Source organism: Abramis brama (genome assembly GCF_963993115.1).
Source record: "Abramis brama genome assembly, chromosome: 15".
Classification (NCBI taxonomy): Eukaryota; Metazoa; Chordata; class Actinopteri; order Cypriniformes; family Leuciscidae; genus Abramis; species Abramis brama.
This window is the reverse complement of record NC_139977.1, coordinates 12,923,665-12,950,207: the sequence shown is the minus strand read 5'-3', so window position 1 is coordinate 12,950,207 and position 26,543 is coordinate 12,923,665. Positions and strand designations below refer to the sequence as shown.

The 26,543-nt window shown below is 39.3% G+C and overlaps 2 protein-coding genes across 4 annotated transcripts in view; one reads left to right on the top strand and one right to left on the bottom strand.

Annotated features, from left to right (window-relative positions):
- Positions 1 to 14,051, top strand: part of mntb (MAX network transcriptional repressor b) — a 24,478-nt gene extending 10,427 nt beyond the window's left edge. For both annotated transcript variants that reach the window (XM_084138256.1, XM_084138257.1), the window contains 3 exons: positions 143 to 254; positions 9,694 to 9,886; positions 11,130 to 14,051. In XM_084138256.1, coding sequence (XP_083994382.1) covers positions 143 to 254; positions 9,694 to 9,886; positions 11,130 to 11,791 — 967 coding nt within the window. In that variant the 3' untranslated portion in view covers positions 11,792 to 14,051. The remainder of the gene's footprint in view (positions 1 to 142; positions 255 to 9,693; positions 9,887 to 11,129) is intronic.
- On the bottom strand, positions 13,603 to 26,543 carry septin4a (septin 4a). Of its 2 annotated transcripts, XM_084138258.1 has the most exons (12): positions 26,232 to 26,543; positions 24,280 to 24,585; positions 24,068 to 24,164; positions 23,895 to 23,981; positions 22,353 to 22,476; positions 22,035 to 22,169; positions 19,869 to 19,986; positions 17,909 to 18,010; positions 17,729 to 17,825; positions 15,493 to 15,655; positions 15,308 to 15,407; positions 13,603 to 14,376 (listed from the first exon to the last, which is right to left on the bottom strand). In XM_084138258.1, exons 2-12 carry the CDS (start codon positions 24,532 to 24,534, stop codon positions 14,317 to 14,319), a joined length of 1,338 nt encoding a protein of 445 aa, XP_083994384.1. In that variant the 5' UTR covers positions 24,535 to 24,585; positions 26,232 to 26,543; the 3' UTR covers positions 13,603 to 14,316. The 2 variants fall into 2 exon arrangements, with proteins under 2 accessions (XP_083994384.1, XP_083994385.1); XM_084138259.1 differs by lacking the exon at positions 26,232 to 26,543 and having other exon boundaries at positions 24,280 to 24,616.

Here is a 26,543-nt window from a genome sequence, read left to right as displayed (position 1 = left end):
CAGGACTGATCACAGATACATTAACCTTTGGTCGATTTTATTGGCTTGAAGGCCTTTGCCCTACTGGTAACCTCATTGCTGTTAAAACTCTCACTTGCTTTGCACAAAAAAAAAATGATTAGTGCTTTTCTTTCTGTCACAGACGAGCACATCTAAAAGAATGTTTTGACACCCTCAAGAAGAACGTTCCTAATGTGGATGAAAAGAAAACTTCCAATTTGAGTGTCCTGAGGAGTGCCCTCCGCTACATCCAGGTAAGTCAAAGATGGAATTGAATGTGTGTGCTATAAAACAAGGATGTTATGTGCATTCAATGTGCATGTGTGTGTGTGTGTGTGTATATATATGTATATTTGGGCTGTCGATTTAACACGTTAATTAAATGAATTATGGGAAAAATAACGCGATTAAAATGATTTAACGCACCCGCCTCAGCCATATGTAGGCCATTTTACATTTCAATCAGTTGATTGGTTACGAACATGATGCAGGGCAACAACTCACTGCCTAATGGAGCCTATATAATGCAGTTATAAATGGCCCTAAAATTCAAGATATCAGGGCAAAAATGTTCTCTCATTTGTCTTATATTTATATGTGATATAGTTAAGCAATATCCCACGTGCAACGACTGCAATATCACGCGAATCGTAATAGAAGAACGTTAAAGAAGACATTTTGAAGAATATTGCTAAACAAAACTGTTTTGCTCTGTAAATCTAAATACCAATTCAGAGTATATTCTGAAAATATCATGGCCGTTGTAGCCTAAAAGGTGTAATAAATTCAGTTGAATCAAAAAAAAAATGTCTTTCTAAAGCTACTTTTTGTTATGTCTATTTAATACTTTTCTCATTTAACACAATAATGACTATCTTTTGGGGATTTTCTCAGCCAAATTTAAAGCTGCAGTCCGTAACTTTTTTGGGGTTAAAATTATCCAAAATAATTTTTTGAGCAAGTACATAACCAAGCCAGTGTTCAAAACTCTGCTTGCCTTAGCTCGATTCAAACCGGTAAACTTGTAATAATGTTTTTAACTCCAGTGATACTGTTGGATTTCCACGGGAAATTCGAGCATGTCTTTGCGTCATTACGTCACATCTGTACACATAAAGGAGGAGTCTCGGCTAGTAGGCCATGTTGCATGTGAGGATGTTGGAGGTGGAGATTTATAGCCTTTTCTCACAGCACTTGATATAATTAAACTTATCAATTTGATGGCGGATCCAGAAAGATTCCAATGACAATCACCAGTGACAACTGGAGATTCACCCGTTGTAAAATGCAAAAGACTTCGGACTTCGGAGTGGCTACAGAAAAAAAGAGACTGCAACTGGGCCCATGTGAAAACAAGGATAAATATAGCTGTGAGCTTGTTCGGCCCGATGAGATCCATATGGGTTCCGAGTTTCATATTAATTCATGCAAGCGTGTTTGATATATGGACCAATTTTCAGACCCCGTTCAAGGGGGCGCTGTTGAGCCCCCCTGCCACGCCCATTTCTGAAACTTTGCACATGTCTACTGGCTAATAAATGTGATGTGTCTGTCGAGTTTCATCCAATTTCAAGCATGCTAAGAGTCTCAAAAGCATCAAAAAAGAATATTAAAGTTTGATGCGTTGCCATGGCAACAGTATCTAAGATATCAATAATCCTTTCACAGGTCTACATCTGCCGTGTGTCTACATTATACACATAAAGTTTGAAGCAAATCGGGTAAAAATAAGAGAGTGATTTCAAAGCATTTTGAAAGTGACAAACTTCCTGCTGCCAGTTGGTGGCGCTATAACTTTAACTCACAATAGTCACATCCATGTGCTCGGCCTCTTACAACGAACACACTGCTGAAGTTTCATCAAGATCAGTTAATGTATGCTGAAGTTATAACACACTTCCTGTGTCCCATTATTCGCCATAAATTCGTTTCCTCGCCACGGCCAAACCGTTCGAGATATCAAAAATCCGTTCGCAAGAATTCATCCTCAATGTCTTGACTTCATTCACACCGAGTTTGGTGGCGATCGGATGAATTCCCTAGGAGGAGTATTTCACATTCCATTGTATGCGTTTTCCAAACAACGTATAATAACCGACTTCCTGTTGGGCTGGGTACCAGCTTCAGCCCGGCCCTGATGGCCGCAGGTTCTGACCCGTGTGCAAAGTTTCAAGAGTTTTCGAGCACGTTAAGGGCCCCAAAAGTGCCCGAAAGGTTGACAGAAAAATAATAATAAATATAGCTGCAAGCAGCGATTGCGGGCCCAAGCCGGTGGCACCACCACCCTGGTGCGTTTAGTTACACTAAAGGCACCAGGGCGGTGCCGACGGCTTGGGCCCTCCATCGCTGCTCGCAGCTATATTTATATATATATATATATATATATATTACATTTTTAGAAGATATGAGGCTTTTAGTGTTTCCTTTTTTGAAATTCCTTTAATCCCTCGCCATAGCAACACCGTTTGAGATATTTAATATCCGTTAACAATTTAGCATCTTTAATGTATTTTCAGCATGTTGAAAAAGTTTGGTGTGAATAAAATAAACCACTTAGGAGGAGTAGCTAAAAACGCAGAGTCTGAAATATCCAAAAAATCTACATTCAAACGAATAGTCGTAAGAAAAATAATAATAATAATCCTTACGAAAACAATAGGGCCTTCGCCCTTTCAGGGCTTGGGCCCTAAATATTGGAAGGGCATTAAATGTAGTCACGCAATGCTGATGTTGTTAACATTATCAATTTGAGAACAAAGTATAATTTGCACGGTTTGACGTGATATGATAAGTGATCGTTAGATTTAATCAGCGCCATTTACTGCAATGCTTTTTTTCCCCTTAGTTGGTCAGAACAAAAGTGGATGTTAGTTACTTGTTCAGACGACATTTTGAAATTCTTATGTTGGTCATACTTCCAGAAAGTATAATCTGTGATTGCGAATGACAGTTTCCACACCGGCACGGCGACTGACAGCCGCACATTCTCCTCAAAACATTGGATTCATCCGTGCCGTACCGTGCCGAGGCACAACCCATGTAAAGTTGATAATTCCGCGAATAACTGCAATTGCAGATTTCTAACAGAGATGGCGACAAAGAGGAAAAACTACGGACTGCAGCTTTAATGTGTAATTAATGAGACAAATTAATCTGCACATCATGTTATTAATTTGATAAAAATTTCCAATCACTTGACAGCCCTAATATAAATATATATATATATTATTGGTTTTTTTTATTTTATTTATTTTTTTATATTTGATGAACCAGTCATGTTTTTATGAGGTTCACCTAGAAACACACATCGAATGCTTTATGCCATTTGCTGGATAACCGATGTGGACTGTTATGTCTGCTTGTAAAAGTTAATGTTTAAATGTGATGATGGAGTTTTGATCGCGCCTGTTTTTCCTCTGACCAAAATTAAAACAAGTTAGACGTCAACTTGAATTCATAAAATAGTTTAATCCTTAAGCATATTGTATGATAACTAATAACTTGTAATTGTAAAACGTGTTGGGAATAGGTCACAAGATGGGGATTTGTGGACCGTTTCCTCCTTATCCTCTTGTTCTCACCCTCCCACCCACATCCACTTCTCTGCACATACTTTACTGGCAGAATGGTGTCATGTGCATCTGCCAAAACATCCTGGGTCGAATTCTTCTCAGTGTGGGCTCATTATATCTTTTCTTTACCCTGTTCCCCTGTTCTTTTCTTACTTTGTTTCCATTTGGCTGTTTCTCTATCCATCTGGTTTTTCATTGCCTGATGTTCAACATCTGATGTTAAAAATCTCAGTTCGGATTCCTGAGAGGATAAAATCCTTGATTTATTTTTATTTTACAAAACATTTTGCACATTAAAATTAAGTTTGATGGTCAGTCACAGAATGTGGATCAACATAACATTATATTTCCCTTTGTTAAGGTGCTAAAGTGCATATCATTTTGCCCGGATCAGAACATTAAGACTGACGTAGATACTGCTGACATAAAAGCGTCAAGGTCACGCTCCATCACTTTATTTGCAGACTGCAGCCATGACAATTAATATAATGGCGTGGGCGGAAAGGTGACCTGTTAATGAATGATATGCCTGAGTTAACATGATCTGAAAAGCTATAAAACTGAAGCCGGCGATGGTTATAAAGACACAATAAGCACAAGCGAGGGAGTGTGGTCCGCCCACTTGCACGCCACTCTCATCTGCAAGCGCTCTCTCTCTCTCTCTCTCTCTCTCTCTCTCCCTCCCTCTCCCGCGTCCACGTGAGACATGAGCACATGGCGAGCGCGAGCTCGGTGACGTCAGCTGCTGTCCTCCTCCCTCTCTCCCCCTTCAGCGTGCTCAGCGGTGTTGCCAAGTCTGGCGATTTCCCGCTGAATTTGGATACTTTTACACTGTTGGTGCGAGTTGTTTTTTAGTCTGCGGGTTAAAGCGACCACACACATAAGCCAGTATCAAGGTTTATACAAGTGAACCCCCCGGAATGCGATTGGGCTAGTTTTGGCCGTGATTGGGGGGTTTTGAATAGCATTTGGGCTGGTTTTGTTGCAAACCTGGCAACCCTTCATGCTCAAGCCAGAACCACACATGCCGAACAAGGCTGTTTAAATGAAACAACGCGTCTTGATAGACTGTTTCATTACGGGTGTGATACGTGTTGTTTGGCATACGTCTGTAAAAGTAGGTTACGCTCCATTGTTTGAGTCGGTGGCCTTGCGTGTTTGTTTTCTTTTGTCCTGTGGATCGTTGTAACCAAGGAGACTGGTGGTCAGGGAACAGCAGGGGGTTCCTCTGTCTGTAGATCGAGGTCTGGATGCAGTCAAATGCTTTCTGCGGGTTTAACCAGGCATAGCGCTCTTCTTTTACGCCCACTGGTTATAGTGTAATATTACAGGGACGGGAGTGTTGAATTTTCAAACAAGATATTAGAAATTACATGATCAGATCACAGCTGCAATGCAATGATGTTCTGGTCCCATCAGTATTGGTTTGGGGTTTTGCGATTAGGCAATGCTAAATTAAAAATGTTCCACATTATTTGACCAATTGATATGATGTAATGCTGATACACACAGGATGCAGCTAAATAATGAATAATCATTCATGACATACAGAACATTTCTGAAATGAAGCCAAGGAAAATTCACTCAAAACTGTGAGAGAAGAACACTTAAGGGGGGGTCGCACACCGGACGAGAATCGCAGCGCCTAGTAAATACAGTAAATAACATTTATTCATTGACATAATATTCATTGACAACTTTTGTGAAAAAGTACACTTTTTCAGGATTCCTTGATGAATAAAAAGTTAAAAAGAACAGCGTTTATTCAAAATAGAAATCTTTTCTAACAATGTTTCGTTACCATCACCTTTATTAAAATTAACATCCTTGCTGAATAAAAGTATTCATTTCTTTTAAAGAAAAAGAAAGAAAAAAATACTGACCCCAAACTTTTGAATGGTAGCGTATATTTTTACAAAATTGTATTTATTTTGAATAAATGCTGTTCCTTTTTTAACTTTTTATTCATCAATGAATCCTGAAAAAAGTTTCCAACATTGATAATAAATCAGCATATCAGAATGATTTCTGAAGGATCATGCGACACTGAAGACCGGAGAAATGATGCTGAAAATTCAGCTTTGCATCATAGGAACAAATTATATTTTAAAGTATATTAAAATAGAAAACCATTATTTTAAATTGTAATAACATTTCACAATATTACTGTTTTTTTCTGTATTTTTGATCAAATAAATGCAGGCTCGGTGGGCATAAGAGACTTCTTTCAATAACATTAAAAAATAATAATGTTTCCAAACTTTTGACCGTTACTATAAAAAACAATGAAATATTGCATGTTTAATAGCCAATTTATATGATTCCATCACGCAGTATTATTTCCTTGTTTGGATGTTACTTGTAATGTGACGATCTCTTCTTCAAACTACACGTGATGACAGTGAGCGTTGAGCAGGTGAGAGTGTTTCTAATCACGAAGGAAGAGGAGCATGAAGATGTGAAAGGAGGGGAGGGAGTGCGAGAGCAATCGGATTAGCCAATCGCATTAGCCCTTGCCTCTCTATCACACCTTCTCCTCATCACCACGCTGCTTCTTCCCTGCTCTGTTGCTAAGGAGACCATAACGGGTTCCAGCTGTTGCCGTGGTGATATCCAGTGGGACCTGAATATCTGGTCCATAGGGATGTCGAGTCGGCACACAAAAGATGGAGTGGGTTCAAAACTGGGCTGGGGTCAGTCAGCACACATCAGGGTTTGATATCATCAGTACTGCTTCATCACTAGCTGAAGTGTCACATTTCCAAGGACTATCATGACAGCACGTGCAATGTTAGTTTTGTGTGACTGCTGGTATTTTTGTCATCATTCTAATTTGATGTTCGTCCTATTTGTTCGTTTAGAGTGCAATTTTGCATCTTTTCTAGCAGTATTTAGTTCAGTCCACAAAACACCCCAATGCTTTAACATTCATATAATGATTACAAGCAAACTCTAAAATTCACTTTGAGACGAAATATATTTTACTGGCCATAAAAACTGTACTTCTGCAAAATATCAGTTACTGATATTAGATTTTTTTTTTTTTTTTTTTTTTTCATTTATTGGTATCAGTAGATATTGTAGAGATAAATTAATCATATATATTATATATACACTACCGTTCAGTATCAGTACGATTTTTTTAATTAATTTAATTCTTTTATTGACCAAGGACGCATTCAATTGATCAAAAGTGACAAAGAAATTTATAATCTTATGAAAGATTTCTATTTCAAATAAATGCCATTATTTTTAAATTTATATTAATCAAAAAATGTATCATGGTTTCGACAAAAAATTAAGCAGCATTGATGATAATTTCAACATTGATGATAATAATAAATGTTTCTTGAGCAGCATATCAGCATTTTGGAATGATTTCTAAAGGATCATGTGACACTGAAGACTGGAGTAAAGTGTGTGTGTGTTTCTGTGTGTGTGTGTGAGAGAGAGAGAGAGAGAGAGAGAGAGTGTATGTGAGAGAGAGAGAGAGAGAGAGAGAGAGTGTGTGAGTGTCTGTGTGTGTGTGTGTGTGTGTGTGCATGCGTGCGTGTTGGCCTGCTGTGTGTGTGTGTGTGTGCATGTGTGTGTGTTGGCCTGCTGTGTGAAGGGGGTTTAGGGCCAGACAGTCCAATCTGACTAATCCTGGATCAGGCTTCACTAGGACAGTCTCTCTCTCTCTCTCTCTCTCTCTCTCTCTCTCTCTCTCTCTCTCTCTCTCTCTCTCTCTCTCTCTCTCTCTCAACCTACTGCACCAATCGCATTCACTTTCCCTTATACTGTATCAGTGGGTTATATAATCCCAGACACGCACGAAACCACCATCCACCTCGGCACAATCGCTCTCTCTGCATGCTCGCTCGCTGTCTCTCTGCTCTTTGTTCTTCAGCACTCAGACACATTGCTCTGTTCCTCTATACCGCAGTCCTCTGTGACTCTACAGGGCTCCTGCTAATTGGGAGCCAAAATGTCCATGTTGTCACACAGTTTCTTTGGCAAGAGCATAGGTGAGGGAGGGACGGAGGAAACTGAGTGATGTGAGCGTGTCGGAGCCGTCACATGCTCCGGGCTTTGACAGATGGGGCGGGCTATGTAAACTGCTTTTCTCTGTGGACAGTTTGTTTCCTAAAACCGTTTGAGCACATATGTTGAATATGATGTCACGGAGCAGTTCTGCTCTTGCACAGCCGGCCTCTCTTACGCACCGTTTCTTGAATGCGGATGGACATACCTGTTCCTCTTCAAAGGTTTAAATATCTAAACAATTTGTTCCCATTAGCCTGGTTTGGTGACCCGTGGTCAGATGACTAACACAAAAAGTGGGTCAAACCGTTTGCCTGTGTGACTGCCACATCCCTTCCTTTTATCTTCTCTTATGGCCTCAGACTGTTGCTCTGTTTTAAAAAGGTTCACCTTAGAATTATTTTGACATCTAAGGTGCATTTCATCCGTCCAAAGTGGACTTCACTGGGCTTTCTTTCCAAGGTTATCATAGTTCGCTAAAACTAAAACTATAAAAAAGTTTGCGATGAAAGGGAAACAGAGCATTGTGGATAATATGCATTTAAGTAGGTAAATATAGGACAACTTTGTCAAAGTCATTTGTATTTGCCTCACTTCCTGCTGCCAGCTGGAGGCGTTATGACTGTAGCTACATTTTGGCATGTAGACGTAATGGCATATTTTAGTAAGTCGCTAATAGCGCATCACAGTGTTAAACATCACTTCCTGTTGCCAGCAGATGACGCTATGACTATAACTGAATAGGGGCGTTCAGGACAGAACGTGTGAAGTTTGGGGCAGATTGGACATTGTTTGCCTGAGTTACAGCAACTTCCTGTTTCATGGCGAAACATCGGAATTTGTCAGGCCGCCGAGGACATGCTCTTTGACGAAAACTCAAGATCTTCACAATTCAGCATCGCAAGGGCCTTAAGATTACACCCACCAAATTTGAAGATGATCCGATTAAAACTCCAGGAGGAGTTTGTTAAAGTACGATGCCTGGAAATGGCAAAAAAGTTTTGCTTTAAGTATATCAGGGCCTTAAAGGATAATTCCGGTATTTAGCACTTTGAGTCTCTTTTCTGGTTTGTTTTGGATGAACTAGAGTGGTGGACACAAATTTTGACGATGGGTCCTGTCTCGACTTTTTGACTCGTTTAGAATCGCCTTTGACCGCTTCAGAGCGGCTGGCTACGAACATGTCCTTAAAACAACCCTTAACGTTCGTTTTCAAAACTGTGCAACTCACCGAGTGGTTAGTGGTGTTCGGTGATGATTAAAAACAAATATATCTGCGCAATGTATGATTTCAATCCGTGTTATTTGCTATAGTGAAACTATTTTTTCAGATAACTCACAACCGCGTATAAACTTCCGCTCGATATTTGAGTCTGAAGTGTCTTTTCCATTTCCGGTAGCGCAGTAATATCAACGAGCAATGAGTCCTCCAGCAGAAATCAATGGGATTTTACAAAATGCCAAATAAAACACGACAGAAACTGTATTTCGCTACGCTACTTGTTTTGGAACATCAACGAACACCACTAACCACTCGGTGAGTTGCACAGTTTTGAAAACGAACGTTAAGGGTTGTTTTAAGGACATGTTCGTGCATGCCCGTAGCCGCTCTGAAGCGGTCAAAGGCGATTCTAAACGAGTCAAAAAGTCGAGACAGGACCCATCGTCAAAATTTCTGTGTCCACCACTCTAGTTCATCCAAAACAAACCAGAAAAGAGACTCAAAGTGCTAAATACCGGAATTATCCTTTAACAAGCACCGTCCTTCGGACAAGACGTTAAACCGAGGTCCTGACTCTCTGTGGTCATTAAAAATCCCATGGCACTTCCTGTAGAAGAGTAGGGTTGTGGGATGGGTGAATATCTAGAGTAGGGTTGCCAATGACCAGCGTGTTTCCATTTATTCTGCATGAATATTCACAGAAATATTTCAAAAGTTCAGACATCAGTAAATTGTTAAAAACATGTTTGTCAGCTGATTACGAAATGTCATACTGAAATGAAAATGTGTTTCATTGAGGGATGATGAGTGTTTGTACAATGAATAAATATGATTCATGCGAGTATTAAAGTGACTAATACGTCAAGTTTCTTTCAGACACTGAAGCGGAAAGAAAAGGAGTACGAGCACGAGATGGAGCGCTTGGCACGGGAGAAGATCGCCACTCAGCAGAGACTCGCAGAGCTGAAGAACGAGTTGAGCCAGTGTATAGACGTCATAGAGATCGACAGGATACTCCGACAAACTGTCCAACCTGAAGATGATCAGGCCTCCACATCAACTGCATCAGGTACAATCAGACCATCACACTTTATTCCTGTGATGGCAAAGCTGAACTTCAGCAGACATCAGTAGATATGTTTACATGGACACCTTTCGTTTCAATCGGAATAAATTCATTCCGATTGATGAATCCGAACGTAGTGTTTACATGACCGCTAAATAAATCGATCGGGATGAAGTGCGGGTTTATATGACACAAGCTTCAAAATCGGAATAGATTTTTTGAGTTTCTATTCTCCTAAATTGCTCCTTTTCTTTGTTTTCGAGCAGACAAGATATTTATCTATTTCGGGTCTTGATTAGGAGACGACGAGCACATGAACCGTTGTGCCGTGCTGCTTATATTTATCAAGCAGTAAAAACACCCCTTCCTGCACCAAAAACAAGCCGTCTGTGGATGAGAATCCGTAACAAGGACTGATGGGACGTTGTCCTGCTCCACTTCACAGACGCTGAGTGAAAGGAAAATTTTAATATGACATAACAGTCATTTATGACACTTCATTCAACAACAGCTTGTTTAGAGCATCATTACGCCATTTCTACGTCATTGCACATGCGTAGAACTTCCCATCTACATAAGTTTTTACATGTCCTCTCGATCGGATTAGAAAAGGTTTAAACCACCCCTTATAATCCGAATGAAATAATAATTGAATTTGGCCAGTTTATTCCGATTGACGTGGTTACATGTGATTTTTTTATTTTTTTTATTCCGACTGTGCTAATAGTATGATTACAATACATGTAAACTGTCACAAGATCCTTCAGATATCATTCTAATATGTTGATTTGCAGCTCAAGAAACATTTCTGAATTTTGACAAACTTATTGCTTTGTGTTTTTGTGGAAACCTTTATACTTTTGTCAGGATTCTTTGATGAATAGAAAGTTCAAAATAACTTGAAATAGAATATTTTGTATCATTGCAAAAGTCTTGCACCAGAAACAGACCCATAGAATTAAATAAAAATGCAAATAAAAAAGTTATTAATATAAAACATTTCAAATATTTGTTCTTTCCTTTGAGGTCCCCCTATGTTGAGGTTTCTTTCACCAGAAACAGTTTCTCTTAGTTTTTCATAATGTGTACAATTAATCTGGACATTTGTTCTTCTGAAAGTGAAAGTATGATTTCATGCTCATGTATATCAAATATCATTTCCTGATATGATTCAGTTTAATGTGTCTGAGGGGGTAAGAGACGATGTAAAATCTAATTACCATAAATCATTTTCCTCTTTTTCCAGAGGGCGAAGACAACTTCGACCAAGACGTAGAGGACGACATCCTCTCCTCTCCACCCTCGTCTTCTGCACCTAAACTGCCTGCGCCGTCGGAGCCCCGTCCTGCCATGCCTCCACCCTCCATCCTCCCTACGCACATCTCCATACAACACAAACCCACCACCCCACCCAGCCATCCCCAGGCAGCGGTGATCACCCCTCAAGCCATCGCTCCCGCGCCTCCTTCCCACATCATCTCCCCTCCTCAGCAAACAGTCATCACCCACGCCTCCGTCTCCCATGCGTCCGTCATCCAGGCCGTCAATCACGTCATCCCAGCCGGGCCCAAACATCTGGCGCATATTGCGCCCTCTAGTGCCGGCCAGCCAATCGGACACATCACCGTGCATCCCGTGGCCCACCTCCCCGCAGCCATTTACCCGCAGTCGGTGGCCGTCTCACAACCGGCGATGATGGGACACATCACGCACACGTTGGCGCACCACCCGCACACTCACGCTCAAGTTAACGGCACACCGGTCACGGGCCAGCAGGCCACCATGGTGGGGAAACCCACGGCCGTGGTCGCTCACCATCACACTGGGCTGGTGGGCCAGACGGTGCTCAATCCAGTGACTATGGTAACTGTTCCTCCTTTTCCAGTCAGCACGCTAAAGCTGGCCTGAGAGAAAAGAGAGGGTGCGCAGAAAGACTTCAATGAAAGGAGGTCTCACAAAGCGAGAGCAAGATAGACGGCGATCTAGTCGACGAGACTAGATTCCAGTCAGAAATTCACTACTGTTGCTCAAACACGCCGGGACCTTTTCAGGATCGGAGCGTGTCCTCTTTCACGTGTAGAAGGGGCTTGCGTGTCTTTTGCCATGCAGCGTTGGAATGAAATACATGTAATGCACTTGCTTAGCTAAATTCGAAGACATTGGGTGTCAGTCTTTAGTAATGTGAGAGTGGAGTGCTAAAACAAATCAATTTTTTCTTCTCTTTTCCTCCTATCCTTTTTTCTGTATGCAAATTCTCACGCTTTACATTCATTCACCAAAAAATTCCACAGACGAGTGCTTAAAGGTCAATACTGGAAGCACGAGGAGAAAAAAAACCAAACGTTTACTGTGTAACCATATTTTTAGGGGCTTTTAAAACTCTTCAAACGGGGCTTTGAATAAACAAAAAAAACAGGTACATTCAGACTTCTGAAAAATGGGATTCCTCGAAGTGTCTTTGACTTGCGAGCAAATGTAAGTGCCTAAGCCCCAAGTCAAGCCCATTGGCGCCATCTGATGCCTACGCAATGCAACAACTCTGCTGAACATGAAGCGCACGCGCACAGGACTGTCATGACCTGACCTACAGTCACACACATCTGTTGGCGCTCACGAAACAGTCTTAAAGGGATAGTTTACCCAAATGTTTTTAATTGTGTCATCATTTACTCACCCTCAACTTGTTCAAAACCTGTATGAGTTTCTTTCTTCTGCTGAACACAAAAGAATATATTTTAAAGAATGATGGTAAACAGACAGTTGACGGATGAAGAAAGCAGAGGAAATAAACTCATACAGGTTTGGAACAACTTGAGGGCGAGTAAATGATGACAACATTTTAATTTTTGGCTGAACCATCCCATTAAAAGTGTCGAGGCGAATGGGTTAAAGAAAACTTAACTAATATACAATTCAACATCTGAGAAAGACCTGTATTCCGACATGTATTTGAAAGTACATTCAAGCATTTATAATTCCCAGCAAGTGCTCAGATATTTAACATAATAACGAGTAATACTTGATTAACGTTTGAAACTATTAAAAAAAATGTTACGTACGGCGTGTGACAGCGCGTCGAGATGTCGGGCATTTCCTCTTTAAATCAGCAGCTTTAACAATGTCCTCGTGCTTGTAGCAACACGTTGAAAAACGTCAAAGTCTTAGAATACGTACGTAAATCAAATTTTAGTCACCGCGCGCACGTTCGTAGATGCTTGTGATGCGCGCGCGATCGGTGAGGTTGTGTCCCATCCTTCGCTCATCGATGCACAGCGATTTTTATGCGTGATTGTGTGAATTATCGTTAAGTACTGTAGGCGCTTGTTTGCAAGCATTTTAGGAGGTTAAAACATCCTGTTTTCTGTTTCAAACAATGACAAAAAGCCCCTTTACCAATAGCAGTGCTCTTCTTAAAGTCGACCTGTCATTCTCAGTGCACTCGCTTGGTTTAACCGGCACAAGTAGCCATCACACCGTTTCCCAATGTAAACTCGATGGTTAGTTACACCACGTTGTTGCTTTATACTGTCACTTTCAAACGGAACACTGTGATTCCTGCTCTTAACATCTTCTTCCTTCTGCAAATCCGAGGTTTGGATCTTCTGTTCCTTTTTCTTTTTGGGGGATGTGAAGATGAAATGATCCAGTCTGTGCTTCACACTCAGTTAAAAACAAACAAACAAAAAAATAGCCTAACCTTTGTGAAATTTATTAGTGTGTTTTTCGTTTTTTTTTTTTTTTATATATGTGTATGGATGTATGTATACATGTGAGGTATATGCACGCATTCACATATATGTGTATGTATTTTAGGATTATACTGATGCCTGGTTTTGCATGTAGATTGCAGTTTTTGTTTGTTTGTTTGTTTAAATGTTAATCCCTCTCCTTATTTCATTTTTGGGACCATGTTTCATACTGTATGATGTGGACGGGACCGTTAGACCTCATTCTACATTGATATTATATATAAATATATGAAAAACTGTGCATTTTTCCCTATGGAGAAAGTTTAAGTTATATATCGCCTGTACATTTTGGGCTGCATTAAGATCGAATTGTCCACCGTGTTTAACTGAAATAGTAATAAAACTTATTAAAAATATGCTAGATTACTACAAAAAAACAATGACGATTCATAATAAATCTTATGACATTTACAAGTCAAGTTGTAATGGTCTTATTTCTTGTGTACCACAATAGTTGTTCATATTTACATTATAAAATAAAGTATTTTTGTCAGCTAAATAATGAGTTATTTAAATGCATCCCATACTTCTGATGATTCTGAAGGCTAATTTAGGACATATTCCTTCAAGCACCTACATTTACAGAACATACATTTTACAGTTAATATTATATTCACTGCAAAACCTCTGACATCTCTAACTGTATTTCAATCATAAACATTTAAATTAATGGATAAGTCTGTCTTAATGTCCATGACGCATCTGTTCCTGAATCCTTTCCAGAACTTCCTGCATTCGCCGCAACTGCAGAAGAAAAAGGAAAAAAAAAAAATTGTAAGGAAAATTGCCAACAATTATCAGGGAAGTTTAAACAGAAGGAAAGACTTCAAACATTGGCTGTGCTGAAATATACTAACATACCTTCTATTGTTGCAGAATATAGTATGCAAATCGGACTGTCAAAAACACATTATTAAAGGCACACTATGCAGTTTCCGTTTTTCTCAAACAGCGCCCCCTAGAGTCGCTGTGGAGTACTTGTTTAACGTTACTGTCGTAAATACCACTCACGCAGAGCCGTCTCTGCACTCTTCCGACCGCGCTTTCTTCATTTTCTTCGTCGACTCTGCCATGATTCACGTCTGAAATGCGTGCTAGTGTCTTCAATAGAGGCTGCTTCATATGTTGATGTATGTGACGTCGTGCCGCAAAGCAAGTTGTGATTCTCGCGAGATTTGGCGGGGCGCCACCTCTCAAACTTGCATTGCTGGTTTTGCCAGCGGCGTCCAAATCTTCTTTTGTGTTCAGCAGAAGAAAAGAAATCATACCGGTTTGGAACAACTTGAGGAAGAGTAAATGATGACAGCATTTTCATTTTTGGGTGAACTATCCCTTTAAGGTACAAATCGTGCATAGTGTGCCTTTGAAATAGAAATGGTTTTCAATTTGAGTTTTGTTTAGAGACCATAATTGGGACGTGGTTCTGTACACCCTTTCTATATCTGCCATATTTTATATAGAATAATACTAAGTAGTATGCTAATATGCTACTCTAAAGCCCAGGTCATGTGACACTCATTTCAAGTACAAATATCCCACATAGTTATCAATACATAATACCTATTCTTTGTCTTAGTATTTTTCAAAAATAGTAGATCCATCCAGTGAATCCATTCCAAAGGGAATGAAGACACTGCATGGTCTAATAAAAAAAAAACAAAGAGAACAGTATTACCTCCTCATCTTTCTCCCAAATAAGGCGCTCAGTGTTGCTGTCCACAGGCACCAAAGGCAAAGGAAGGTCTGAGGCGCTGGCTCTCACCCGGTTACACAGACTGGATGAACACAACCAATGAAACACAGTAAGATAAAGCACACAGGAAGCACTCAGTGATGACTGATGTCCGTTTATCCTCTGACCTGCGTTTCCTCTCCCTGACCACCATGTGGGTCATATTCTGGATGCACTGAGCGCGATAATTCTCATAATGCGTTTCCCGCGTCACGTCCTTCAGGTCTTGCATGTGTGTGCGCACCAACATGTTCCTCAGCTTCAGGAAGTCGGAGTGTTCTGGGTTTTCCACTGCAAGAGTCAAGTCAAATCCAAATTTGTAGAGCGCCTTTCACAAACACATTGTTTCAAAGTTGCTTTATAGAAAATTATGATGTTAATGGTTATAATATCGTATCATCTTTATGCCTTATAGCGGTGATTCCCAAACTGGGGTACATGAGGTGACAGAGGGGGATGCGATAATATATAATCCAACTTTATATACAGAGCTGTGCAATAATAGTTTATATTTTATGACGACATAAACAATCTGCTATATAGTATATTGAAATTATTCTTTCAGCTGTTTGCAATGAACAAACAAAAGTAATAGAAATAACCACTTGAAACATTTGTTGTGTTGAGCTTTCCCAAATTCAACTGAAAATGCAACTTTTTATGACTTCTGCAGTCTCAAAATTATTCAACCCCCTGAATAGAATCCCTCAACAGCACAAAGCTGCAAAACAGGTGTTGCCTCAAGCACACCTGATGCAACTAATCAAGGGCTTCATTAGTCCACCATGGCTGAATCCAAAATCGCCCCCTATACCCTTAAATATGGCGCTATTTGAGGGGACAGCCATTTGTAGTGTAGTGGACGCTATTGAGTGCACTTATTCAATCCCACATTGCACTGCAATAACGAGTGTGTGACCGATGTACGCTCAACGGCTGTCCGAAATCACTCACTCATTTTCATCCACTCCTTCAAGTGAACAGTATTAGTGGACTAATGTAGGGAATAGTGAATGAGGGATTAGGGGGCGATTTTGGATTCAGCCCAGGTGTGCTTGAGAGCTAGAACACATGAAATATCTGAACTGGCTAGGTTTGATGAGTGTCATGTTTGACTGCATGTTAGAAATATGGCTAAGTCAACAGAATGGTCCAAAAAGTTAAGTGCAAAAATTTGTTGGAAGCATAGTTCGCTACCTGGTAACACTACCCGGATGGGGCAGAAAAAGGATGCTATCAACGGCTGCAACCAGATTTCTGAGAAGACAGGTTCAGAAAACCCCCCGAGTGGCTGCAAAAGACCTGCAGCAAGACTTGGTGGCAACAGGCACTGAGGTTTCAGCTTGCACAGTAAGGCGCGTACTAAACGCATGCCAGAACTCCAAGACGTACACCACTACTGACCCTATAGAACAAGAAAAGTGCTCAAAATCATAAATAAACCACAGAAGTTTTGGGATTCTGCTTTTTGGAACGATGAGACAAAACTGGAACTTTTCGGCCCTATGGATCAGTGGTATCTCTGGAGGAAGAAGAATGAAGCATGGGCTGAAAAGAACACCGTCTACAGTTCAGCATGGTGGTGCTCGGTGATGCTCTGGGGCTGCTTTGCATCCTCTGGCACTGGAAACCTGCAGTGTGTGGAGGGCAAGATGGATTCATTGAAGTATCGGGAAATCCTAGGAGAAAACGCCATGCCATCAGTGAGGAAGCTGAAGATTGGGAGTCATTGGACCTTCCAACAGGATAATGATCCCAAGCATATCTCAAATTCCACCAAGGCTTGGTTGCAGAAGAAGTCCTGAAATATTCTACAGTGGCCATCAGTCACCTGACTTGAACCCCGTAGAAAATCTCTAGTGGGGTTTGAAGGATATTACTGAACTGGAGGCCATTGCTTATGAGGAATGGGCTAAGATTCCTCAGAAACGCTGCCAGAAGCTGCTGTCATTAAAAGTTGCATTTTCAGTTGAATTTGGGGAAACCACTTGAATCATTTGTTGTGCATTTCAATTACTTTTGTTTGATTTGTTCATTGCAAGCAACTGAAAGTCTGTACATTTTGCCAAGAAACCAGATTTGCAATGGGGGTTGAATAATTTTAATTACAACTGTATTTTGCTGTACGCGAGTATACTGTATGTATGCAGGTAAAGTAGGATCCAACTTTTAATATATATCGCTATTTAAGATTTTAACAATCAAGATTTTCTATATAGTACATAACGCTTTACATGAGTGTACTGTTTTTATCCGGGTAAGAGCATTTAGTAAAGATTACTACTGCATAAATGAATTGCCGGGACACTTAATTGTTTGAATGTATATGAATGAAATATTATGAATGCAACAGAGTCCGAGTACCTTCCACCACACCCCAGGGGTACTGACGGCCTCTGAAGCGCCTGCCTTGGCTTTCAACTTGGACGTTACTGCCAATTACAGCAAAAGGAATGCTGTCCTGTAACAAAGAAGTAAAGCCACATTTCAATTAAGTCAGTGTTACGGAGAATTTGATGCACATATGGAGCTGGGTCGGGTCACCTTCAGTTCCTGGTGCTGAAGTTTGATCTCCTCATCCTCGTCTGAATCGCACTCAGGGAACTGGTAGATGTTGATGTCGAATCTTTCCATCTCATCACAAATCTAGAGAGAAAACAAACACACAGTGACTGTGAGATATATATATTGTGCATCCCTAATATATATATATATATATATATATATATATATATATATATATATATATATATATATATATATTAGGGATGCATGATATATTGGCCACCGTATCGGTATTGGCCGATATATGATAATTTTCAATGTTATCGTTATTGGCCCGATAAGAAAATTTGTCCGATAATATTAAAGCCGATAAATAATGGATTATTTCCTTCAGCTGAGACACTTGAGATCCACACTGTTCTCTGTGATGTTTTTGAATTGCTTGAAATATGATTGGAAAAAAGGAAAATACAGTAAAGTTCAACATGTGCACCGCAAGTCTGTCATATAGCCTACATAAAATTATAATGAGAACATTATAATTGTGTGCTTGGAACATAGCTTTAAATGGTGAGACTTTTGTTTTTGTAATCAGGCTCTCAAAAATTTTATAAAAATTAGGATTTAGATTTATCGGCAAATATATTGGTCATCGGCTTTCAAATATAAAGAGTTATCAGTATCGGCCAAAATGTTTATATCGGTGCATCCCTATTATATATATATATATATATATATATATATATATATATATATATATATATATATACACACAGTGTTAATGTGTGATTTGCTTTAGGAGCAATTAAAGGATCTGCAGTGCCTGAAGAGGATGTCAACCTGTGACATCCTGTTGGTCAATTGCTGTTGTGTTTTTGCTAGAGTGTTTGCTACTGTGTGTTACACTTCTGGCTTTCCTGTAGTGATGGGAGAAACAAAGCTTTTCAAAGCTTTGAACCAATTAAACCAATTGCTTTGCAGAATGATTCACTGTGCGTTCACACAACGTTCAAAACTCCACACGCTGGTGACCCCTGCTGGTCGTAACAATGGAAGTGCAACAAAAACTCAGGCCAAACATGCATAAAAACCCATTTTACAAACCCATTGCAAATGTTTTATTGAAAGTAAAATCTATCAAATGCATTAAACTAATCATCTAATAAGATTAAATATCAAGTGTCTGTGTAATGTGTTCTTTTATAAATTTTCAGGGCTTGTTTTGTTTGTTCCATGGATTGCACAGTTAAACAGGCCAACAAGAGACTATTAACTAGTATTATTAATTTTAATCATACTAATGTCTGATAAAAACATGTACAAATGTATAAAACTCTGATCAGGTAAAACTCATTTGTTCAATGGTTTGCCGCTTGGGGGCGATCTCAGTAATCCGCATGATTCATGGGTTCACAGAAATCATCGCCACTCAGCGGTGAACCATTGAAATTTCAAAAAGTTTTAAAACGATTATGACGTCACGAAGCCTCGCTTACTGAAATCACGTGACTTTGGCGGTTTGATACACGCTCCAAACCACTGATTTGAAACAAAAGATTTATAAAGGTTTTGAAGCTTCATGAAAAGTGTTTGTAAAACGCCCATCACTACTTTCCTGTTGAAATACATGCTGGCTTGACTGTTGTGTGCAACCTCTTTGCTTTTTGTATATTACTGTAGATATTACTGTAGGGGGTGGGTGCCATTTCTTTTGTAAATACGGTTTACTCTCGTTTTTTGTTAGGGAGGTAGAGTAGTAAATTGTATTTTTATTTTATTCTTTTGGTAGGGAATTTAGCTGTTCCTGTTAGGAGTTTGTTTGGTGTTTGTTTGTTGTTTTGGCCTTTGCTCCCCCCTAAAGTTGTGCTTTCACTTGCGACCCTGTAAATGAAAGTGTACAAAGGATCTTTGGATGTCTTTTCCACTTCATTTTGTGGCCTCACCTTAGACTGGGTCGTAACAATATGCACTAGCCAGTATTTTTATACATTGTGCGTACCTTCATTTTAATTTTTCTGACTTCTTCTGGAGTGAGACTGTCTGCTTTGGCAAGCACAGGCACTATGTTGACCTTCTCATGTAGCGTCTTCATAAACTCCACATCCATCGGTCTGAGACTGAGACAAAAAAAATAAAAAAAAAAATAAAAAAGTCACTCCCATGATTCCTGAGGTACATTTCCAGGACAAAATGCCACTGTCATTAAGTTGAGTTAAAACTCCAGATTTATATTTATATTGTGAATAGTGGTTGATCGTTAAAGGTTCTACAACATGTGATGCTGTTATCTGGAAAACGGCAATGAAAATTCTCAAAAAAAATACAAAATTACATTTATTTCTCAGATAATTCCCCTACAATGAGGCATCTCGCTGCTTAGTTATCGTAGTACGATGCATCATTGAAAAAAATTAACTAGCTAGTCACAACTGTTTCCTGAAAGCTTTGTAACTTTAATCGCACACCAATCGTTTGAACTACTTTGGTTCAACAGTATAGAACTGTCGTTAATGACATCGCGTAGGTGGTGGAGTACCGTAATAGCTTCTGCTAATTAATCAGTTTGAGATTAAATTCATGTCAGATTTTTGCAAACATGGCATCTAAAGACTACTTTGCTATTTTTTCTCCATTTACAGTTGTTTGCTTCAATCGCAGCTTCCCTCTTACGTCACACGGGGTACTACATTTATTTATTTAGCAGATGCTTTTATCTAAAGTGACTTACAAATGAGGATTACAACATCAATCCATCTTAGGGAGGCAATAAAATAAAAGATAAAAAAGGTAAATCGCAACTTTTTATCAGAATTGTGAGATATGAACTCGGATTTGCGAAAAATACAGACACAATTGAGTGATATAAACTTGCAACTGCGAGAAAAAAGTTTAAATTGTGACATAAAAAAAAAAAAAATAAATAAATAAAAAAAAATAAAAAATAAATAAATCACAATTACTTTTTATTCCGTGGCTGAAACAAGCTTCCATACAATAGCATGAGAAGTGCTAACAATACAAAGTTTCAAACATTGTCCAGAATAGTACAAGCTAGTGCAAGGAAGGATATAAAGGCTTGTGCACACCGCCGACAATTAACGCCTCATGACTAAACAAAGGGCGCCAATGTGAGTATGCACACCGACACCAAACGCCAGGCGTAAAAGCGTAATTTAAAAAAAAAAAACCTCAGGTTAGGTTTTTTTTTGGTTTGACGCACCCTGCTAAAAACTGGCCGATCAATGAGATTGGCGTTTTTGTTCACGTGCCTGGATCTGTTGACGTTACAGTACTTGGTGGCACTCAAGCACAAAACGGTCTTGCCGAGCACACATTGATAGAGACGACGAAGAGGAAGTAAGCAGACGAAGAAGAAGATGCAACGAGGCAAGATGAATGTAGAGCTGCTGGTCTCTTTGGTGTCTGAACACAAAGAACTTTAAGACAAACGCCACAGCGACTACAAAAATCTCGATAAGAGGGAGTTGTTATGGAGAGGAATTGCAGATCAAATAGGATTCTGCAATTACAGAACTTATTACACCTTGTGTACCGGGGTATTTCTGTTCCGCATCACCAGTGAAAACCGCTTGGGTATGAACACAAAGACACATCGAAAAACGTCCCTGTCCCGTTTACACGACAATGATGTACTAAAAACTGAAACGATTTTCCTTCGCGTTTTCGGTGTACAGATGACAACGTTGTCAAAACAATCCCCGTTCACAAGGATCCGTGAAAATGATTAAAATTGCTGTATTCTGCTGTTAGGCCAGTAGTTGGCGATGTCACTTTGAAAAGAAACACTACACACCTATAGACTGAACACTTAGTACGCATGCGCGTGACATCAAAAAGTCAAAAACTTGCACTTTTCTGTTTTCAAAAGTTTGCATTTTCAGGCCCTCAAATCACCATTGTCGTGTAAATGAAACACCAAAACGCATACAAAGTTTTCCGTTTTTAGTTGAAAATGGTGTCTTGTAAACGGCTCCTAAGAAATAGAGAATATACATATACTATGCTAGTGTGAAGCACATTTGCACATGCACGCTCAAAAAACTTGCATTCTCTTGGCCAACACATCTTTCACACTCGTGGTCAAACTATCGATCTCTACTTGTGAATAACAAGCACTTCCACTTGTTTTGTCAGGGAGTGTTACCCGTGGCCAAAAGGTGAGATGAAGTAGAGACAGCAGTGCACACGGTTGTCCTGAATGTTCTTACGGTTGAGGCCGCTTTCGTCACGAAAGTACTGCTCAAACTGCTGGTCAATGTAGTCCTCAACTGCCCTCCAGCTATTACAATGAACATTAAAAAGTTGAAAATTAGCAAATGTATTTGATATAATTACTTTGCATCACCAAAGTCACAAAAACAAATCTCATCATGAGTAACTGAGAGACAATATGACACAGTAAACATTTATTCTGAGAGAGATGACTCCTGTGTCATTAACTATAATAATAATGCAGACCCACCACTCTGTGTTGTTGACAGCATCACCGAATCCTGGCGTGTCCACGATGGTGAGTCTCAGCTTGACTCCTTTCTCCTCTATAGACACAGTGTGTTTTGTGATATCCACTGTCTGCGAGATCCGCTCTGCAAATGGGTCAATGACAAATATTAAAAACGATAGTTGATAGAGTGAAAATTCCGTCATTAATTACTCACCCTCATGTCGTTCCAAACCCGTAATACTGTCGCACAAGAACCAGTGAGGTTCATTCTCATGTTACGCAGCACGTTTGAGCTTCAGCAGGAACCAATGAGGTCTGTTCTCGCGTGTCAAGTAGGTTCGGTCGAGCTTCTGTTTATGTTCGCTGATCATTGTTTATATGTGAATAAAAGCCTACATAAAATCTGTTCATCATATAAAGCAATCGAGTCTCCGCTCAATTCATATGGATTAATTTTATGATCTCTTTATGAACTTTTTGAAGCGTCAAAGTGTCAGTTGTGTAGCTATCAATAAAGGGAGAGAAAGCTCACAAATTTCATAAAAAAGATCTTCATTGGTGTTCCGAAGATGAACGAATCTAAATCGAACGAATCTTAATTTTGGTCACGGCTTTACTTGAAAAACGAAGACAATTTGACGGTCGTCGTAGGAGAAGTCACACTGCAGGACTGAGAATCAAATCTTGTTCTGACACTGCCAGAATTTTGTCGGAGGTAAAACTTGATCGCAACGGTCATTAATTGGCTGTCAAACATGTCAAACTAACAATCAAATACTTTAGATTTTAGCCTAGGATCAGAGGAATCTTTTAGGATTTGCAAAATGTGTCTCAGACGGCCAAATCGTGCCCAAAATGGCACAGTGTGCACCCGGCTTTAGTTTCATATGGCTTTAAAAAAAATATATATATTTTCAAGAAAAAATTTAGATAACGACCATCAAGTAAATGCATAATGCATTTTCCTTACACCTTGAATACATGCGAGTGAACACATCTTTTTCAAAACTTTTTGAAATGTATTTTTAAGGTAAATTGAAAAGGTCAATTTTGGGTGGGTGTATCATATGACATTTTATAACCTGAATTAACCGTGCCTAGTCATAAGCCCTTTTCACACATACAGTATTTACTGGTAGATTACTGTTCAGAAATCATGTGTGTGAACATAAATAATAAATAACATAATGCTTATAAATATAACAACAAATGTGGTTTTACAGAAGAATATTGCTCTAACCAGTCTCATTTCAGTATCATTGATATACTACTATAGATTTTGTTAATATTTTGAATTAGATTTCTATATTTTCTGTTTACATTTTTAATAGTAAAGTTTGTCATTTTGTTGTGTTTTTGTCATTTATCTAAAAAATCTATACAGTTTGTATTAAGATTTAGTTTATTTTTACAATTATTTTAGCACTTGTTGCCTTTAAGTATGTATATTTTATTTTATTTCAGATTTATTTCAGGTAAATAAATAAACATTTTGTTATTTCGAGTAATGAAAATGTTTTTCTAGTTTTAGCTTCAGTTAACGATAACCCCGACTCTCACCTTCAGCATTGAGCATCTTCCTGTCTTTGTAAAGGTCTGTGAGGAAGAGGCTGTTGACCAGTGTAGATTTCCCTAAACCTGACTCCCCTGGAAGCATCAAAAGGATCAAAATTATAGGACATCAAATATAACTTTTACTTTGGCTATCGGTCTTTGACATCTGATGACCTCACCTGCCACCATAAGAGTAAAGGCGAACCCCTTTTTCACAGATTTCCTGTGCACTTGGTTAGGCAGCGTCGCAAAGCCAACATATTCCTTATCTTGATCCTATAAAAAGGGAAAAATCTCAGATAGTGATGTGATTTCAAAATAGGTAAACATGGATTTTAAAAAAAAAAATCAAGTTTGAAGCAAGCAATATAATAGCCTGAGTCAACATTACCTCAGCAGAGTCATAGGGGTCAAATCTGCCCCAAGGACTTTTCGGGCGAGAGGGGCTCATGGGAGAATCCAGAGAGCTCATGGAGCTGAGCTGGCCACGGCGAACTAACTCCGACTCAAGACTTCTGCTCAGTGGTCGTGTGAAAGTGGGCGTCCCTGGGTTGTGAGGGTGGCTGCTGCCGTCGGGCTCCCGGTCCATCATGGGCATCTCACTCCCAGGGAAAGTGTGACCGGCTCTAGGGGGCAGGTCTCTCATGGTATAGGCCAGTTCAGCGTCCTCACAGTCTCCTATGGCTAAACTAGACAACTACAGATGTAGGACACAAATGACTTTATAGTTTCAGTTTAGATCAACTCTAAATAATGACCTAATGGTGCATTCCATTTGTCCTTGGAAGTGGGAGATTCCTAGTTCCCAGTAGGAACTTTGAACTGGAATGCACACTTAAGTCAGTGTTGCGACTGGGAAACTCAGCGGAAGTGCAACAACCCTGACTTCAGAATCCAATATAGATGCTCAGCGCATCATTCGAAGTGAAACAATAGTAATATATTGTTTAATAGCACTTCTGTGTGTCTTAATAAACTCAGTGGTGCACATACTATCCCAACCTCTACTTGTAGACATCATACTTCGGCATACTGTGTAAAATCCTGCTTTTTTTATGTGTTTGTGTTCTGAAAGAGCAAGCGCAACAAAGGTACACTCGGTTTTTCTGACCAAGTGTACTGGAACGCGGTCAACTCGAGTGTGACATCAGTCCCAGCGTCAAAGGTAAATGGTCACAGCATAAACTCTGCAGGAAAGTGGACCTTGATGACCAGCTGAGAACCTCTGACAACATGAATTTAAAAAACAGTAGGCTATTGTATCTTCAGTTTTAGGAGAGCTATCTATTTGATCTTCATACACCATGAAATGTAAGATTAAAATTGGAAATTCTTTCATTGAATGTTTAAAAAATATAGAAAATTATGTCATCGTTGTAATACTTGCATAATGAATTGTGATTGGGCTTCTGAATTGTGATCTTTCTTGCATGTGTTTTTATACTAAATTGTGATTGGTATTATTTTCTTGTATTTAATTGTATAATAAATTGTGATAGTCCTTTTATTTCTTCCATCTAATTAACCATCTATAGCCACATATCCAAAATAAATCAATTAAAAGAGTTTGTGTAAGAAACATACTGGTAATCTTATTTGATGTTATTTATTTTGTTTTTATCATTTTTAATTATTATTTTTTTTAATTTCAGAGCTTGACAGACCCAATCCCTATTTACTTTCATTAAATTGAAGTGTATAGGAAGCATTATAAGAGAAAATCATAAGTGGCCTTTATCATCTGTTCACCCTAAAAACGTAAGTGAATGTGAACTGGGGCTGTCACGCTCCAATTTTATTTTTACTGTAAAATTAAATGAAATATAAGGTTAGATATATTTCACGTTTTTCCACGTATATAGAAAGGGAACTTACTGTTAACCAACTAACAAGTTTTACTTTGCTTTTACAGTTAAAATTACAATTTTTTTTTACAGGATACACTCAACAGGTTTGACAAATAAACAAAGCTTCAACACCGGAAGTCGCTCAGTCTCTAATCTAATGCAAACAACGTGACCTGCATTCATCCAGCAGCCTGTCACTGTTCATTAGTCCAGACACATTAAGACCTCACACTAATGCCCTGATCTCCAGTAAGATGCTAGAGAAGTGGGGGTCGTGGCTGCAGGCACAGTTGGATTGTTTTCTTACAACTCAAACTACATTTCTTCCATAAATGAGTAGTTATGCATCCATACCTCAGGATCTGGAGCCAATGAAAGTGTAAACAGAGAGAAAGAGACCATATTAAAGTTCCAAATCAGTCAGATGCGTTTCTGACCTACATTTGCAAATCCATCATTTAGAAAATAAACTCTTTGTATTTTAAAAAGCCCTTACCGCGTTGTCTGTACATCGCGTTCACGAACCGGTTGGTGGTCGACGACAGGTGCTCCATTCACCAGACCAGTAACATCCACTTGTCAATGCGGTTGATGTTTAACGTTACCTAAATAAAAAATGTAGGTGCGGAGTTTATCTGTAAAGTACAGAAAATTAAATTAACGCAACTTTCCTGACGCTAAACGTTCAGGATATACGGAGGAAATCAAAGTTACAGCACACACAAACCAGCACGGCCAACTGTACAATTATCAGTGAGAGCTGGGCGTCGCGTTCACTTGCAGTCACTGGGAGCGTTTCAGTTGCGTC

What these genes read in the sequence shown, in the direction of transcription:
- septin4a (XM_084138258.1), bottom strand. Translation starts at nt 24,534, where the DNA reads ATGAGAGACCTGCCCCCTAGAGCCGGTCACACTTTCCCTGGGAGTGAG. An exon ending in GTCAGGGAGAGGAAACGCAG is followed by an intron (nt 15,408 to 15,492) that starts GTCAGAGGATAA and finishes GTGTTCATCCAG; the next exon opens with TCTGTGTAACCGGGTGAGAG. An exon ending in TTTGGGAGAAAGATGAGGAG is followed by an intron (nt 14,377 to 15,307) that starts GTAATACTGTTC and finishes TTTCTTCTGCAG; the next exon opens with TTGCGGCGAATGCAGGAAGT.